At 36.3% G+C, this 16,361-nt stretch overlaps 2 protein-coding genes across 2 annotated transcripts; one reads left to right on the top strand and one right to left on the bottom strand.

Annotated features, from left to right (window-relative positions):
* Positions 1-29: 29 nt before the first annotated feature.
* LOC124153836 (phosphoglycerate kinase) lies at positions 30-11,677 on the bottom strand. Its single transcript, XM_046527215.1, has 9 exons — positions 11,523-11,677; positions 11,234-11,437; positions 10,446-10,590; positions 5,690-5,889; positions 3,855-3,993; positions 2,726-2,860; positions 2,522-2,643; positions 2,014-2,213; positions 30-232 (listed from the first exon to the last, which is right to left on the bottom strand). Exons 1-9 carry the CDS (start codon positions 11,582-11,584, stop codon positions 189-191), a joined length of 1,251 nt encoding a protein of 416 aa, XP_046383171.1. The 5' UTR covers positions 11,585-11,677; the 3' UTR covers positions 30-188.
* Positions 11,678-12,291: 614 nt separating this feature from the next.
* On the top strand, positions 12,292-15,289 carry LOC124153837 (DNA-directed RNA polymerase II subunit RPB9). Its single transcript, XM_046527216.1, has 5 exons — positions 12,292-12,550; positions 12,632-12,686; positions 12,962-13,035; positions 13,152-13,278; positions 15,137-15,289. Exons 1-5 carry the CDS (start codon positions 12,477-12,479, stop codon positions 15,197-15,199), a joined length of 393 nt encoding a protein of 130 aa, XP_046383172.1. The 5' UTR covers positions 12,292-12,476; the 3' UTR covers positions 15,200-15,289.
* The last annotated feature ends 1,072 nt before the right edge of the window (positions 15,290-16,361 follow it).

The following is a 16,361-nucleotide window of genomic DNA, read 5'->3' as shown; positions in this document are numbered from 1 at the left end:
TGAGTCATTCACTACAAAAATGCATATTATTTTCATTCTTATATCCTGTAATTTATTGAAGTATACATCGAACAATTAAATCAGTAAGTGAGGCCAATTTAGGACTTTCACTTAGAGGGAACTTTTTACACCAAACATACACAAGGAGACTGGGTGACTAAGCATTATACAATTCAAAAATGATTTCTCTAAGCTGGATCGGACAGAGCAGCAACACCAGGCAATGTCTTCCCTGGAAAAGAGTTGAGGATAAGGATTAATACTATAAAATATATCAAGAATATTTATACCCCAGAGTTAAGTACATTGTTTCTTATGAATGTATTTCATCCTATGGACACTAAAACATTACTTGGTCATCATGATTGATATGCACTATGTTTACCAATGAAACTCTGATTGACCTGAGAAGGAAGACAACATTACTTTCCCATACTGGCTTGAGACCTAAGATGCTAAATGTGCCCTTATACATAAATAGATACGACTATCATTATTACTGGTAGATATGTTTCAGGAACTAGTTTGATATCAATACTTCCAAACCATATTAGTAAAATCAGCAAATCCCCATGGGAATTTCAGATATCAATCTGAGTTTAGATCAATTATCAATGATATTCGATATCAACCTGAGTCCAACTATAAACATAGTGAAGCTCATGAAAATAGCAATCTTACAGTACCCACTTCCAATGGATGAAAATCCTATTTTGAAAGCGAATGATTCTAATAAGGACATTTGTAACCCTATCATCACATGAAACTTTAAATTCTTCGCAAAAAGTGCAAAACTTGGCAATAAATATCTAATTCAGAAAACTGTGCCATTGATCACAGAAAATATTATTTCAGTTGAATTTCTGATTCACTTTTCTCAATAATGGAAGCCTATAAAAAAGGAAATGTAATCCCAAAAACTCCTTCTCACCAGCTGTGAGCGCAATCTTCATGGAAGAGGATTTAAAATATGTATCATGAATATAGCACAGCTTAGAATGATTCTCACTTAATGCTAGAAGGCCGACATCGCACACTACCCTGAGTTCTGTAAGACAGCGGTTCCCAAACTGGGGGTCGCGACCCCCAGGGGAGTCGCGGGCCGTTCGGAAAGGGGTCGCAAGATGTATACGAATAATAAAGTGAAATATGTACTTAAACTTAGACAACCATTTTTAGGGGGTCGCGGCTAAAACGTATGGGCTAAAATGGGTCGCAGAAAGAAAAAGTTAGGGACCCGCTGCTGTAAGAGATGGTGTCACTAATGTCAAAGAGTCTGATAAAAGGATAGCCCTCCCAAGAGATAAGTTCATGAATAAGTTTCCATGATTTGCAACTAAAGGCTATACATGGTGAATTATCATGCTGAATGATCACAGGATCATGCGAGCAATATAGAACATGTAATTTTCACTGAATGACAATACACATGACGGTGATTTGCAAATTCACTATGATAAAACAGGGCTCTATATGATATAGAAACATGTTTGGAAGTGTTTCAATAATAATAGTACCTGTATAGACAACTATGATACAACTATATTGACAAACTGTTTACATATTACATGTCTACCAATGAGATTATAATGGCTTAATAAAAATCGTTCATTTGATGTTAGTGTTGTTAAACTATACATAGTTTTAACCTAACTTCAGTAAAAAAACTATAGAGTCACTTCACTCAAGAAATTTCAGACTGGTTGCTTCACAGAAAAATGCAGTAATAGAAATGAAATTTTCAACAATTTAATGGCTTTCCTCAGGAGGTAATTGCTGTCAGTAATTACGGATGCTCTTCACTTAATTTCAATGTAATTCTCTGGAAAATGAAAAACTGTAATCATCATAATAGCAGTGCAAGCTGAAGACAGTCTTCATTTAGCATGAGAATAATTATGTTGGGAAATAACCCAGACTTCCGGTTTCTTCTAGTTAGTATTTGAGTAAAACTGGAGGCTTGTACCTTGGCATTAATAGTGCTAAAACAATTCAAATACAACCTGATCTTACCTTCCAATAATTCCAAACTAGCACCACCACCAGTACTGACATGGCTCACTTTATCTTCTGTATTCCATTTGGCACAGCAGGTTGCTGTATCTCCTCCACCAATGATAGTCACTGCACCCTTAGCTGTTGCTGCAACAACATTATCCATCATGGTTTTGGAGCCTTTGGCAAAATTCTCAAACTCAAACACACCCATGGGCCTTAAAGGAAGATAGAGGAATTGCCGATATAGACTTACAGTGGATAAATAATTGAATATTTACTTTAAAAGGCTGGATTGCTTGTCATTCACCAGAGAAGATTGTAAAAGGTGATCCAGACACTTCCCAAAAATTCTTGCGTACCCTTAAATTAACCTTATTATCTCTTAAATTATGGAGCCAATTTGCAAAGATCAGTTCTTCAAAATAAATACATTGTCTTTATCCACAACACTTGAAAACAATCCAGCAATTCAGTTAATTCAACTTCATTTCCGCACAATGAGGTTATGTGGATGCCTTCTTACCCATTCCATACTACAACTTTTGCTCGAGCGATAGGTTCTGCAAACAGGGCAATACTTTTAGGGCCAATATCCAAACCCATCCATCCATCAGGTACGCCTGACTCCACTGTTGCTGATCCAACCTGGGTAATCAAAATCACATTGGAATTATCTAAATTCAAAACATAATGAAGTAATGTGCAAGTAAATCATTAAAGCCTTTACCTCAGCATTTTCAGCAAAACGATTACCAGTAACAAAGTCTACAGGAAGGTGTATTTGAACATTATTTTTCTTTGCCTTCTCCATCAAACTCTCGACAATCTTAGCACCCTCAGCATCATACAGTGATGAGCCAATCTGAAATACAATTTTATATTTGTAAAGAAATCCTTCACCTCCTGGGATATCCTATCGCTCACTATTTGAATTACACATTATCCAGAAAATACCCTATCACGAAGAACCTATTTTTCAGCAAATATTAAGGGTATAACTAAACGGCATACACAGGCTTATTACAAGATCCTGGCTTTCAAACTTCCTGCATTTTTCCCAACCAAAATGTAATTTTTTACTGACTTTTATAAACACTACATAAAACCAAAGTCATATCATCAACACGTATACACACAATTTGCGAAGAAAGCCACAAGCGATTTCTGATCCTATCCATCTTACTCATTACCTATAAAGTTTGCTACCAAAGTGGGCAGCCATAGATACTATGCATTTTTGCTTGAACACATTCATTTCACACATAAACCATGGAAGCTTCCACAAAGGATATAAAAAAGAGATATTTGGAAAGCAGAATAGTTGAGCATCTTATTTGAGCTGTGGGGGACACTTTGACTAAATAAAAAAAGTTGGCATAAATACCAGGGGAAAAATCACCTTAAAAGTTACATAAATATTAGAAGAAAAATTATTTACATGTTGACTGTTTAGTAAATATTTCCTTTAACCTATCGGTGTTCTTTTTATCACTTGCGTATTATTGGGTCATAACACATAGAAATATCATTTCAAATCTATAATCTTACATTGAATGAATTTTACTCTGTTTTGAAGTATGTCCTGCTGTCATGATAACCACAACAGTCACAACTCATGTCTAAAAAATTGAACTGAGTCATCCGTGATGTCAGAAATCTACTGCCCATGGGACCATGCTACTGCCATTTACTCGCTCCATTGACCAGTCACTAAGTCCAGAATGGCACGATGTAAATATGTATGTGTGTACTTTAATTTTACAACAATGACCAAATATCTTCTTTATTAACCTTCAGGTGGATAAATTATATTCTTCACAAGCAAAAACAATGCAATACACAACTGGTATACGTACATTCATCCCATGTAGAACTTTAATAATAGTAAATGCCATTCCACCACCAATTATCATTTCATTCACTTTATCCAATAAATTCTCAATAAGCTGAATCTTATCAGCAACTTTTGCTCCTCCCAGTATCGCAAGGAATGGTCTGAAATAAAATGAACACGAATAATATTAAACAAAATGTAACAATTAATGACCTACATTGAACGTGATACTAGACAAGTAAATGTCCACCAATTAAACCTATGACAAGTGATTTTACTTATACTCGACTCCAATGGTACCACATAAATATGAACCGAGAACAATTCACTGAAAGTAAAAAGAATGGTGAAGGATTCCATTATTAATAAACATATGCTATCATGAAGGTTCTTCAGGTTTTCCACCCAATCAAAAATTCACTCCTGCCAACATTTTCATGGTTCAATAATCCATCCTCATTTTAGGTTAAGCCTCAATCAAATATTCAATTGTTGTGCATCTCTGAGGAACAGCTCCAGTAATAGATTCTCAGGGAGTTTGCAACGGACTATAGCCATCATATTTTGTATCTCACATTCATTTTCCCTATCCTTAATCCATCATTTTTTGCAGACCCTTCATTTTTAACTCCCATTCCATGTAAAGCATGGACAGGCTTAGTTATAATAAAGCAACCGGGATCCAATTTTATGGAGCCATTCCTGAAAATTATCCCCTTAAACAGTTCATTTTCCATAAAAATATGTACATTTGCCTTATCATTCAAGCTCATGGAATGGACAAATAAAGTAACATGTGAATCAGGTGTTATATGGAATGTGAAAATCCATTATTAAGATGGGTATTGATTAATATATTTGCTGACGGTATGACATGCAGTTTTATACTTTCAAATTTATGCTTTTTCAAAACCAATGCATAATTTAATCATGATAAGCAAAATAATGGATGATGCATTCAGCCAGGAGGATTGTGGATGACTAGCTAGAGCAATGTCGGCAGATGAAGTTTTTGAGCAAGCGGAAAAACCAAGTATCCCTCAAGACAAAAATTGATTCCACAGCATTAGGACTCTCTAGTAAAAATTTTCTGATGGAGAAAGAATTTATACCCCCTCACAAAAACGCTTCCATCATCGACAACATCTTGTCACTTAAAATGTCCGTAGCTTTTCTGTAGAAAGTCTAGGAACAGAACATTTCTTGACACAAATAACAATTTAAAGAAACAATCAAAAATTTTCCTGGAGAAATATATTCAGGAACTATTCTCGGGCTCTACACCAGGTTAATTCAGTCGTATTGGTCTAAGTTTCAAAAAAGACTTTTCTACCATTCTCTAGTCCTGTTGCTGTCTGAATGTCCAATTTCACAAAGAACCGAATTGACCATTTAGCAGGGACAACAAAAAGGCTCAGGTGTCGTCCGCTTGGCTGATGGTGTTTTGAAGTTCTTTATGTACTTTCCTAATGTTTTTATGCAATTAATAACAAGAGTCCATGTCTTGCTAAGATTAAAGCCCATATCATGATTGAAATTTCATCTTAGCAAGATATGGACACCTGTAATTAATTGCATAAAAAATATAAGGAGAGTACATAGAGAACTTCAAAACACCATCAGCCAATCGGACAACATCTGAGCCTTATTGTTGTACCCAGCAAACTTTCAATTCGGTACAGTGTGAAATTAGACATTCAGACAATAACACACCTTGAGAATGGAAGACAAACCGTAGGCCAATACGAAAGAATTAGCCTGGTGTAGAGCCCAAGAAGATTTCCTGAACAATATAAATGTTTAAGATACTATTTATCATGAAAAAAATAAATAACTTGAGAGAACATTCAACATTACCTTTCAGGGTTATCCAGAGCTTTGGCAAAATATTGTAGCTCTTTCTTCAATAGGAAACCAGCTGCTCTTTGTGAAAAGCCTTCACCCATCATTGAACTATGGGCACGGTGGGCAGTTCCGAATGCATCATTTACATACACATCACCTAATTTCCTCAGTGATTCCCTAAATGATTTGACGTCATCAGGCTTGGCTTTCACCTGAAAATGTCAATTAATGGATACAAAGAAAAAGTAAATCAAATTTGTCATCAAGGATGTTCATCAAAACTCTGGTACAATCCCATAATAAAATCTTTGATGTACATATATATTTAGGCATTGTTTGGAAACTGGCTTGAAATACACTGAACTCGCATGGTCCTAATAATGGAGGAGCGATGATATGGGAATTCTTGAAATTCGTCTTGTACTCCCTTAACATTGGAACATCATAATTTTGTCATGATCTACCTTATAAACTAATTGGGAAAAGTTTCCATTTATATTTCAATCACACCTAAACAGATTACATTGGACCAATTTTTGACAGTTTCAATATAAAGCAGTTTATCCATTAAAACTTACACATAGTGCACAATGATTCTATCAATAATAAAGAAAAGTATGAACTGCATTTATTCAAGCACATGTACAATTCACCAAGCCAGCTCACTGATTCTCAGCATCATCACTTTCATGGCTGAATATAAATTAGGAATATGTAAATAATAATAATAATAATTTATTCTTCCATGCATACATATTTTTTACAGACTATTATATCCATTCAAGGAAGTAAGGTAGCCCATAAGGCAATAAGCCTGTGCTTGGGCTAACTTCAATTTTCATAAATTGCGGAAATGATAACACATACAACCAAAATACACAATACCTTGAGAAAAAAATACATGTGCGTAATAATATAATAACAGAGCTGACATTAAGATGAGATACAACTTATAATGTACAACACATATGATGCCTAGGGTATTTTCTGCAATATACCGACCCTTTACCATAGCTTTTCGATGTCTTCAAAAGTCATTATCCATTTCTGTATCAACCTTTTGTATTTACCAAAACAATTTGTCTCTTTAATTGTATTTGGTAGCATATTATACAATTTTGGTCCCATATACAAAAAACTCCTTTTATACATCGTTAAATTAGGCTTGTGCATAGGGATCGAGAAACCTCTGCGAGAATTAAACAGCACATAGCTCCCAAAAATTTTTGGGCTATATCCACTACGCAAAAAAAATTTTTTAACACTTTATAGCAATACATATATCTTAGCGGGAGTATGCTAAGTTCAATGAATAAAGGACGGGAATGTTCGTAACGCTTTTTAAGTAATAATAGTCTAACAATTTTTTTCTGCACGAAGTAGGCTGATTTTAAGGTGTTAAAATAAGCTCCACCCCAACAAGTAAGCCCATAATCCAACTTGGAGTGTACCAAAGCATTGTAAATCATTTTTCGGGCAAAGAGAGGGCATTTATTACGGATAAAATAAAATTTGGTGAGACTACGCTTTAAAACAGCACTTACATTTGCGATTTGCTTATCCCATTTCAGGCGATAATCTAATGTTACTCCCAGATACTTCACTTCTTTTGTCATTTTAATAACAGGGCAAGTACAAGAGTGCATTAAAGCATGTATTATGTATTATGCAGTGCATAAAATAGAAACATCAAAATATACAGCAAATGCATGGTATGTCCCATATTTTTCCCATGACTTCTAAGTAGAAAGTATTATAAGGAAAACAGATTCTGATTTCTTACCATCTACTTTTCATTGTACATACGGTCCAGAGCACAAAAATTTTACCACCCAGGAGCTGAAAATTTTCTACGTTTAGACTTCAAGCTGAATTGGCTTCCTTACCGAATTGAAAACAAGCCTTAAGAGTCAGAGTAAATTTTTCACAGAGTTGAGTCATAAAGTATTCTGTTATCATCATTTCTTCCTCGGAAGGCATTTTTGAACGTATTGCTGGGTAGAACATATGCCAGAATATAACTGAAAAGCGATATTGTCCCAACCATTAGATTTGTCATATTAAATACTAAGAAATGCCTTTGCGATCACAGTCATGAAGAGTGCCTGATTACTATGATTTGTCTCTCACAGAGGAGACAAGGTGAGGGCCAAAGGCCAAGGGGTAATCCATTCATCTATGATTTACAATGGTGATGAGATTTTCTGCTATTCCACCAGTCAAGTGTCAGAATTATTGAGGATATTTCAAATACCTATGCAGTTTTTGAAAGCTTTTCGGCACAAATGAGAATCTCAGTCAGATATTCAAGAAGAATGCACTCAATAAAATTAATGATATATCACCACGGTAATACATATGTATATTAATTTTTGAAAGAAGAAATAGGTAAATTATTTCCAGAATCCCTAAAAGCTACAATAAGATTTAATCTGTGGAAATAATTTCCTCCTTTAATTACCACAAATCAGTGTGGCAGGTAATTCTTTAGTATACTCAATCCCCTGGCATAATATTTAGCTATGCATCATGTGAGACTGAAAAACATGCAAAACAAGCCATTGCCATCTTTTTTGTTACTTTATTATGTATCTTATCCCTGCTTATACACTAAGTTAATGAATGAACCATATTCCCAGCACAGACACATGTCTTTGTTATATTAATCGAAGCATGTTCTTAACTACAGCCTCGGGCACATAAATGTCACGTATGAAAATAAATGTATCAATAGAAAAAGTAATTCTGCACACACCGAAAAAAAGGAAATTACCTCTTTAGAAGTGGCTACCCGAGAGAGGTATTTGGTTCTCCCGTCAGTTATAAGTTACCAATATGGAATCTTAAGAGCATCTGAAGCTTTGTGAACTTCAACATCTTGTTTTTCCAAAATCAATTGGGATTCAACTTTTCCTCCCCAATTTCTTTCCTTTCCTGTACAAAAATAGTCTGTTCAATTTCTGGGCGGGTGAAGAAGGAGGTGGGCATTGCCTCAGCCCAGGAACTCGACCATAAGAATTACGGGTCAAAATGTCAAATGGAAGAAAACCTCTTTGAACAGCCCGGAGAAATAGGGTGGTTTCCCATTATTTTTTTATTACCTAAATCAAAAGATAATTTCTCCTGGAGTACTTATTTCACGCTTTTAGATTTTTGAATGGCGATATCTAGTTTTTGCGATAAAATGAAAAGTGAAAATTTTTAAGCTGGCGAAAACGCGACGGCTAAGTATGAATGCTGGGAAAAGCCCGTGTTACGTCATTCTGGTTCTGGCTGCCGCCGTGTGAGGCCACCTTGGTATGAGGCTATGAGTCTCCTGACTACTCTTATAGCATCTACGTCCCTATGACGCCACGTGGAGTGGCATCGCATGGCCGCCAATCTGACCTTTTTCAAATGAGGTTAAAATTGACCATTAACATTCGTCTAACCTGGGATTTCTAAAACCAAATAATTCGTATATTATGAATACACTAATGGTGGGTAACAAATTGCAATCAATGCCTTTCATTTTCTTTGATGAAGGAAACTACCCAATTCCCTTGTCCTATTTTCTGTTTGTTGTTCTCACAAGCAGGAGTGTGGTTCAGTAGCATTTCCAATTTTTTGTCCGGTCAAGACTTAGAAAGTTTCCGGCTCATGGGTGGTAAGATTTTTCTGACCATGAATGCACTAGAACCTCCAAGAGAAAGTCAAAAGTTGAAATATTACAGTAGAAATAGCAAGTATACAAGTGGAAAAGTATGTATGTACATTAGGTTCAACATGCACCTTCCTTTCACAGCAACTTCATTCAGACAATACACATTAACAATGCAGTATCTTAAGAAGGTATCTCACCGGCAGGGTCCCTACTCAGGGTAAGGAAGGGAGGGTAGAGAGCAATTTCTGGCCTCAACATTTGCTCTCTATGGCAGATGCGAAAGGGAGCACATCTAATGTCCTATCAAACCAATGGAGTGCAGTGCTGGGAAGAATTCTCTAGACAACTCATAAGCAAGGGTCAGCATGCTTCTGAAAATTTCAGCCCCTGGGATTTGGATCAGGGATCACAGAGTGGAGAGCCCCTAGCACAAATTTATTCACCATTGATTCATAATTCTTACTGCATTTAGTTGAGCACATATTTTCAGCCTTATTTGCGGCAGGAAAAAGTCCTCGTCTGCCAAACACATGGCCGCATATTCGCGTCCTGCCTCCGGACATAGGGTGAGGGTGTTGGGTCATTGTTAATTGTTGAATACCCCCAGTAGTAAAAGCCCACAGGTGTGCTATTTTTAGGGGAAATGAATATTCAATACTCCAAAATATCCATTGACATGCTCATAGTCATATTATATTATCTTTGTGTAAATTTTTATTTTTTTACTTACATCTTGGCCCTGAAAACGTCATGAATGTGTCCTTATCAAAGGGGAACATTCAACAATTAACAAGGAACTATCACAGACACCTATGTCCTAGATAGGGGCTGCCTATCAAGGTAGGACTCAAACCTACGACCTTTGGTTTGGCAGGCTAGAACTCTACCCTGCCACCACCATAGCCGAAAAATGTAAAGCAGTGCTCAAGAATCTTGATAAATTAAAAAAATAGAATCAGAAGGAAACTTGAGATAAGGTAAGGTCAAATGTAGGTTAAAACAAAGTTTCTTCAAGGTCACTGAAGGTCTTGGGGGCAAATACTATTTGATAAGGATAGTCAATGAGAAATATGCCTTATACTCTGCAAGAGCTTTATTTTAAAAGAAATAATATCTAAATAATACCTTATTTCCAGATGCATCCACTCCTTTTCCCTCCTCCTCAACATGATACCTCAAGTTTTCCAAGAGAATGACTGTGCCAGGTTCTGGATCAGCACAGGCCTTTTCAACTTCTGGTCCCACGCAATCCTCAAGGAACATGATATCCCTATAAAAGGATCGACCAAGGCATTATTTCTCGATCTTTTGGAAACCAAAATACCTTCAAGGATTCCTCCAGAGTACCGTACACAGTACTGCTTCTCCAATGCAGAAAAAAACTCAAGTCCCATGGAAGGGCATTATACATAATTACATAGGCTATGCATTTATGAATTTGGCACTGAGAGAACCGGACTCTTAAGACTATTTATAAGTCTAGAAAACTGAATCCACAATTGCTCCGAACATGAATGAAATGCCCACAAGAGACTGGCATCAGCTCTCAGGTGTCCACAGCCAATAAGACTTATCCACGAGGTTACAACGGATATAACTTGAATCCAATGGTCTACTTAACACCCTATACACTGAGGGGAGAAGTCTAAAAGGAGGAAACGCAACAAGAGAAGAAATTTAACTCCTTTCGGGCATATAACCCAGAGTTGAATGCCACAAATACATCACTTTATGGAAGAGAACTTCAAGAAATGCACAAAAATTCCACTGATCCCTGTATTCATGAAAATAACGTCATCACCTTCAAGCTCGAATTTCGTTTGATAAAATAGGAATGATAGATGAAATAAATCAATTTTTAGAGGAAAAGGAGAGAAAAGACGGATATTGGAATAATCAAGAAAAACGCTCACCTGTTCAGCAATTTCTTCAGTTCTTCTGCCACAGGCTTAAGGGTGTACTTAGCATTTCTGTTACCATCAGGCCGACCAAGGTGGGACATCAAAACCACAGACTTGGCCTTTTTATCCAAAGCATACTTGACACTATCAAGCGCAGCAACAATTCGCTGATTGTTAGTGATCACTCCATCTTTCAAAGGAACATTGAAATCCACTCTGAAAATACACAACATACAACACCCTCAATGACAGACCCATACATTCTCAAAATTAACCAAGTCCATTAAAACATAGCTTCAACCTCATTAACACTCTCTTGTTGGCCAAATCCAGAGCGTCAATGCTGAGTTTTTTGAGAGACATTTTCAATCCTTTGTACCAAGTCTTCTTTACTGCCGGCCTGACCCTTATTCAAACCCCGCACAGGTTTTTGACCTTGGTAAGGTCAAAGCGAAAGGCAGAGAAAGGGAAAGTATAGTAGTTATAAAGTTGACCGTATGATGTCGCAGTAAACTATAGGGCCCAACATTCGGCATTAAGATTTAGTTGGATTAATAGTCCTCGGCACGAAACTACGAGAAGAATCCATTTACCTTGTAATATTTATGGTAAATTAAAGAAAATTCTAAACAATTTAAGCAGGAATCAGATAGATGTTTGCTTGAAGTACAGATTGCGGCGTTTGCGGCAGGCTCTGAGTTCAGTTTATTTTTATTCGTTTACGGCAGAACTTTCTTAATTAAGGGCAAAAATCTTTATCTTATTGAATCATTACCAAATGTCTACAATTTTTCATCTATGTTCAAAGTTACATCTAACTATTTATTCACATTAATAAAGAAATTCATTGAATCTCACGATCTCTGAGAGTAATAATGGCTAACAGAATTTTTATTCTAGATCAAGAATATTCATGGCCATGGAATATTTCATGATAACGAGAGAATATTTTCTTGCGTAATTCTTTAGCAGTTTCCCCCTAATTAATAAATAAATATTTAAATGGTTGTATTACGGCGCCTTTCGTACTAAACTATCGTTTATGGAAATTATCGGAAAACAATTGACACATGAATATCGATAGAATCGATTATTGAAGAATATTTTCAGAAAGTGTTTATGTGTGGTGTTTCCTGTCATTGATTTATAATAAGCGCGAGTTTTGCTGTGCTGGTGAGAATTTTCCGCAAATTTTTCCATCGCTCGCGGATTATTAAACCACTGATTTTGTCATTGGCGTTGGGCATTTGCCAAAATGTCGAAAATAAGTGGATATGATACTCATGACGATGGCCCTGGTTTCGTTGGAATAAGATTCTGTCAGGAATGGTAATTAAAGTAGATTCTATTTTATGTTTATGATGATTTGCTTGTAATAGACGTAAATCTACCTTGTACCTCTGCTTTCAGTAACAACATGTTGTACCCCAAGGAAGATAAAGAAAACAAAGTTCTTCTTTATGCGGTGAGTATTCATTAACTTATTTTCCTCTGCAGTATTTCTTAAAAACGCTAAAATGAATTCCTACCCATACCTATTGATGTGCATTCATATCCCCAATCTGCATCAACATTTGTCGATCATAAATATATGCATAAAGATCATTGCTACTTTGTGCTAATTACCAAAAAACCGTATGGTTTTATATTGGCATTGCAAAACTTCTATGAGTGTATGCATAGTTTTTCCAGTGTGTTGTGTATGCATGTAATGATACCAAGAATTGAACTTTGTTTCAGTGCCGCAATTGCGATTACAAGCAGCTTGCTGACAGCAATTGCATTTATGTGAATAAAATTATGCACGAAATCGAGTGAGTTCTACTGTTATTTTTATATTTACAATAAATTGCCATTAATATTTAGAAACTTTTATTTTTATATTTACGATATTTTTATTCTTGGTGAAATTCTACTTACTTTTTTGCAGTGAGTTAACTCACATCGTATCAGATGTCATATCGGACCCCACACTCCCACGAACCGAGGAACATCCATGTCCCAAATGTAATCATCGTGAAGCTGTTTTCTTTCAAGCCCAAACTCGACGTGCTGAGGTATTTATTTTGGTTCCATTATTTGTTCTTCGTTGTTGACGGAAAAATATTTTGTATACGAATAACAAAACAACATGCCGTTGCCTTTCTTTTTTCGAGCAATTTTTCTATTGTCTTCACTTCATATCTAATGAAACTTATTTTCTCAATTGTGATACGAATTGTTAAAAACTTATCTTGAGCCACTAATGTTCCTTTGCTTTACCCACTGTAGCTATTTTTAAAATGAAGGTTCTCCAAATCACATAAGATTTAGTGTCCCCTCCTAATTATGTGATTTGTTGACTTAAGTTTTTCCTTCTACTGTCAACTTAAATTTCTCCTTCCTTAATATTAGTACGTAAGTTATTTTTTCCTGATATTTTTTCATATTGGTTTAATTTAATTGGTTCCAATAACTTTTTAATTAATTAATTACTATTTTTGAGTCTTTACTGCCAATATCTCATAACTTCAGGAATTTTACAAAAAATTGAGTTGTATGAATTTTTTACCACGTCAAAAAACACTTCGTAATGTTCAATTATGAAATTAAGCAGGCTCGACCCGGGTTGCATAACCAAGGTATGCTATCAGGTAATAATAGTCTGACCATATGATTAAGTGATGAAGCCCAATTGATTTCTCTAGAAATTCATAAATGGTAACTTATGTGGTCCTCTTACTTTACTCTCTACTGTCAATACTTTGAAAATTTGTCGTCCCTCTTGTATACCATGGGGTTAATTCTTTATTTCCAAATTTGGGCTGAAATTTGGATGATGTCATAGATTTAGTTAAACAAGGGCATTGTTTGGAAGTTAAATTGGTGGCCGAATGCAGTGTACAAGTTATCTCGCCTCTGTGGGAATGGTACATTTCCATCATGTGTTTATTGTTTCCTGAATGTTGTTTCATCAAATGACTTGTCCATTAAGTAACGAATGACTTGATTGACTGGAAAAAGTTTAAAAAGAAGAACTTTGTGCTTTCACATTAATATTTATTCACGACCATGGTTTCAACGTTAGACATCATCATCAGGTGATGATGACCTCTAACGTTGAAACCATGACCACTTAGGCCATGGTGTCTGATTCATCCTCGTCCTCACATTGAACATCCACCTTGCTTTGTAATGTAAAATTTACAGGACACTCACATATGGGTCCCCCACAGCATTCCTTGAGCTAATTAGTAATCTCTTTTGGCCTGAGCAGATATTCTGTCAACGTCCATCATCCTTAAATTCCCAGCTCCAGATACTACCCTCTCCAATTAAAAGGATCTACTTGATTACCCTCAAAGTCTTCCTCACAGCATGGCAGTCGCCCACAGCAGACTTAAAGTGTTTTGTGTTCACGTGGGGCCAGCATTGTTAAGGGTGGATTAAGGTGGTTCCTAAGTTTATTCATAAAAATCATAGATAGAAAACATTTTTCTCAATGTGCTTCAAAACTGTTTTCAATCAACTGGTAAGAAAAGATCCACCCTCCCAGCTCACAGTGCTTGTTGTTCTCTGCAGTAGGCATGGTATTCATGATCAAATCTAATCTGTTATTATGTTTGTAAACCTTTTAATTTCCCTATTTTCTATGGATTGAAGCAAATTTATTTTTTTCCAATTTAAAATAAATATGTTTATGTTTCTGTGGAAATTACAAAATTTTCATTATTCCATCACGAGTGTTTAACGACTTTGCTCCATGTATTGCTTTAGGATCCCTAGTTAACCTAGTAATTCCTTCACTTCCGGCGATGGTAAAATTTAGACTGATTATATGTGTGACTGTTGTTTTTTCAGTTTTATGTGTACTGTAATGTGGGTAATTGTCAACCTGGAAATCCCTCTAATTTTATTTTATTATTATTCTTGCAGGAGGAGATGAGACTTTATTATGTGTGCACCTATCGTCATTGTTCCCATAGATGGACAGAGTGATGTCATGTTGTTTTTATTGTAAATATCATTTTTGTATCAATTTGTAATTCAAAACTCCTTCATTAAATAAAATTTTTGTGACTATAAGTACATGTTATTTATTATTTTCAACTGTAGTTTTTGTCAAATGAGTTTAAAATTATTTTCAAATTATATATAACCGGTTTTGGCTATCAAGCCATTATCAAGTACATACATAAACAATGTTGAAAAAAAATTTGGTGGTTACAGGTTTATGTATGTTATGGGGGTTTTTTAGAGGGGGTTCTAGGCTGGGAGGTTAAGCAGGGAGGGGACAGGTGTGGGGGAAATAAATTTTGTCATTCAGGTTGGGGGTTTTTGGAGGGTGATGAGTAATATTAATTTTACGGGAGTAAGCCCAATTTACTAATATAAATTGTAAGGAAAGGGGTGGGTTAAGAAAGGTTAATTTGTCGAGAAGGTTTCCGTTTAGTGTAATCTCCATAATTTCCAGTGCATCCATCCTCCTTTTCCCGGTAAAATGTAGCATTTCTGGCTCAAAGTCGCTTTGATGCCACATCTCCAACAGTTGTCAGGAGAAGGCTGATGGATCATCCTTAATCTTTCAGTATGCATTGTGTTCTTTCACTCTTGTCTTTAAACTTTCTCCCATTGGGCCAATATAGCAAGATTCACATATTAATTTATGTGTACCAGATTGTAAATTAGGTTCAATTACATTATTTGCATTTGTCATCAACTGGCTGTTCGAAATGGTCCGGCAGGTGCTGCCCCTCTGGGGGACGCCGAGGAACTCGGACGGTCGAGCCAGTAAGGAGGGTGACGCGCAGTCAGTCGCGCGGAATGTGTGTAGAGAGACGGTGCGAGTTTTGTTGAGGGAGTACCACTCGAGTGCTGTAATAATCCTTGCTACCTCTGTTAATAAACCAATACCTCACAGTTCAGAAGTGGGATTGACCAGCGAGCTGCGGTGGAGTTGTTCGTGCACATCCAGCCATCAATAGATAGAACATCAAAAACCCCAGTGCGGACTGAGTAAGGTGAGAGAGTGTGGTTCTAGTTGTAGCAATGACCAGTCCGACGAATGCGTCGTGGGATGGCGAGTGTCGCGTAGGTAGCTTCAACGGGGTCCATTCTGCGGAAGGAAGGGACGCGACTGAATTGGCGGGAACATGTCGAG

Source organism: Ischnura elegans, chromosome 2 (assembly GCF_921293095.1).
Source record: "Ischnura elegans chromosome 2, ioIscEleg1.1, whole genome shotgun sequence".
In the NCBI taxonomy this organism is placed as follows: domain Eukaryota; kingdom Metazoa; phylum Arthropoda; class Insecta; order Odonata; family Coenagrionidae; genus Ischnura; species Ischnura elegans.
This window is presented reverse-complemented; position numbering and strand designations above follow the sequence as displayed.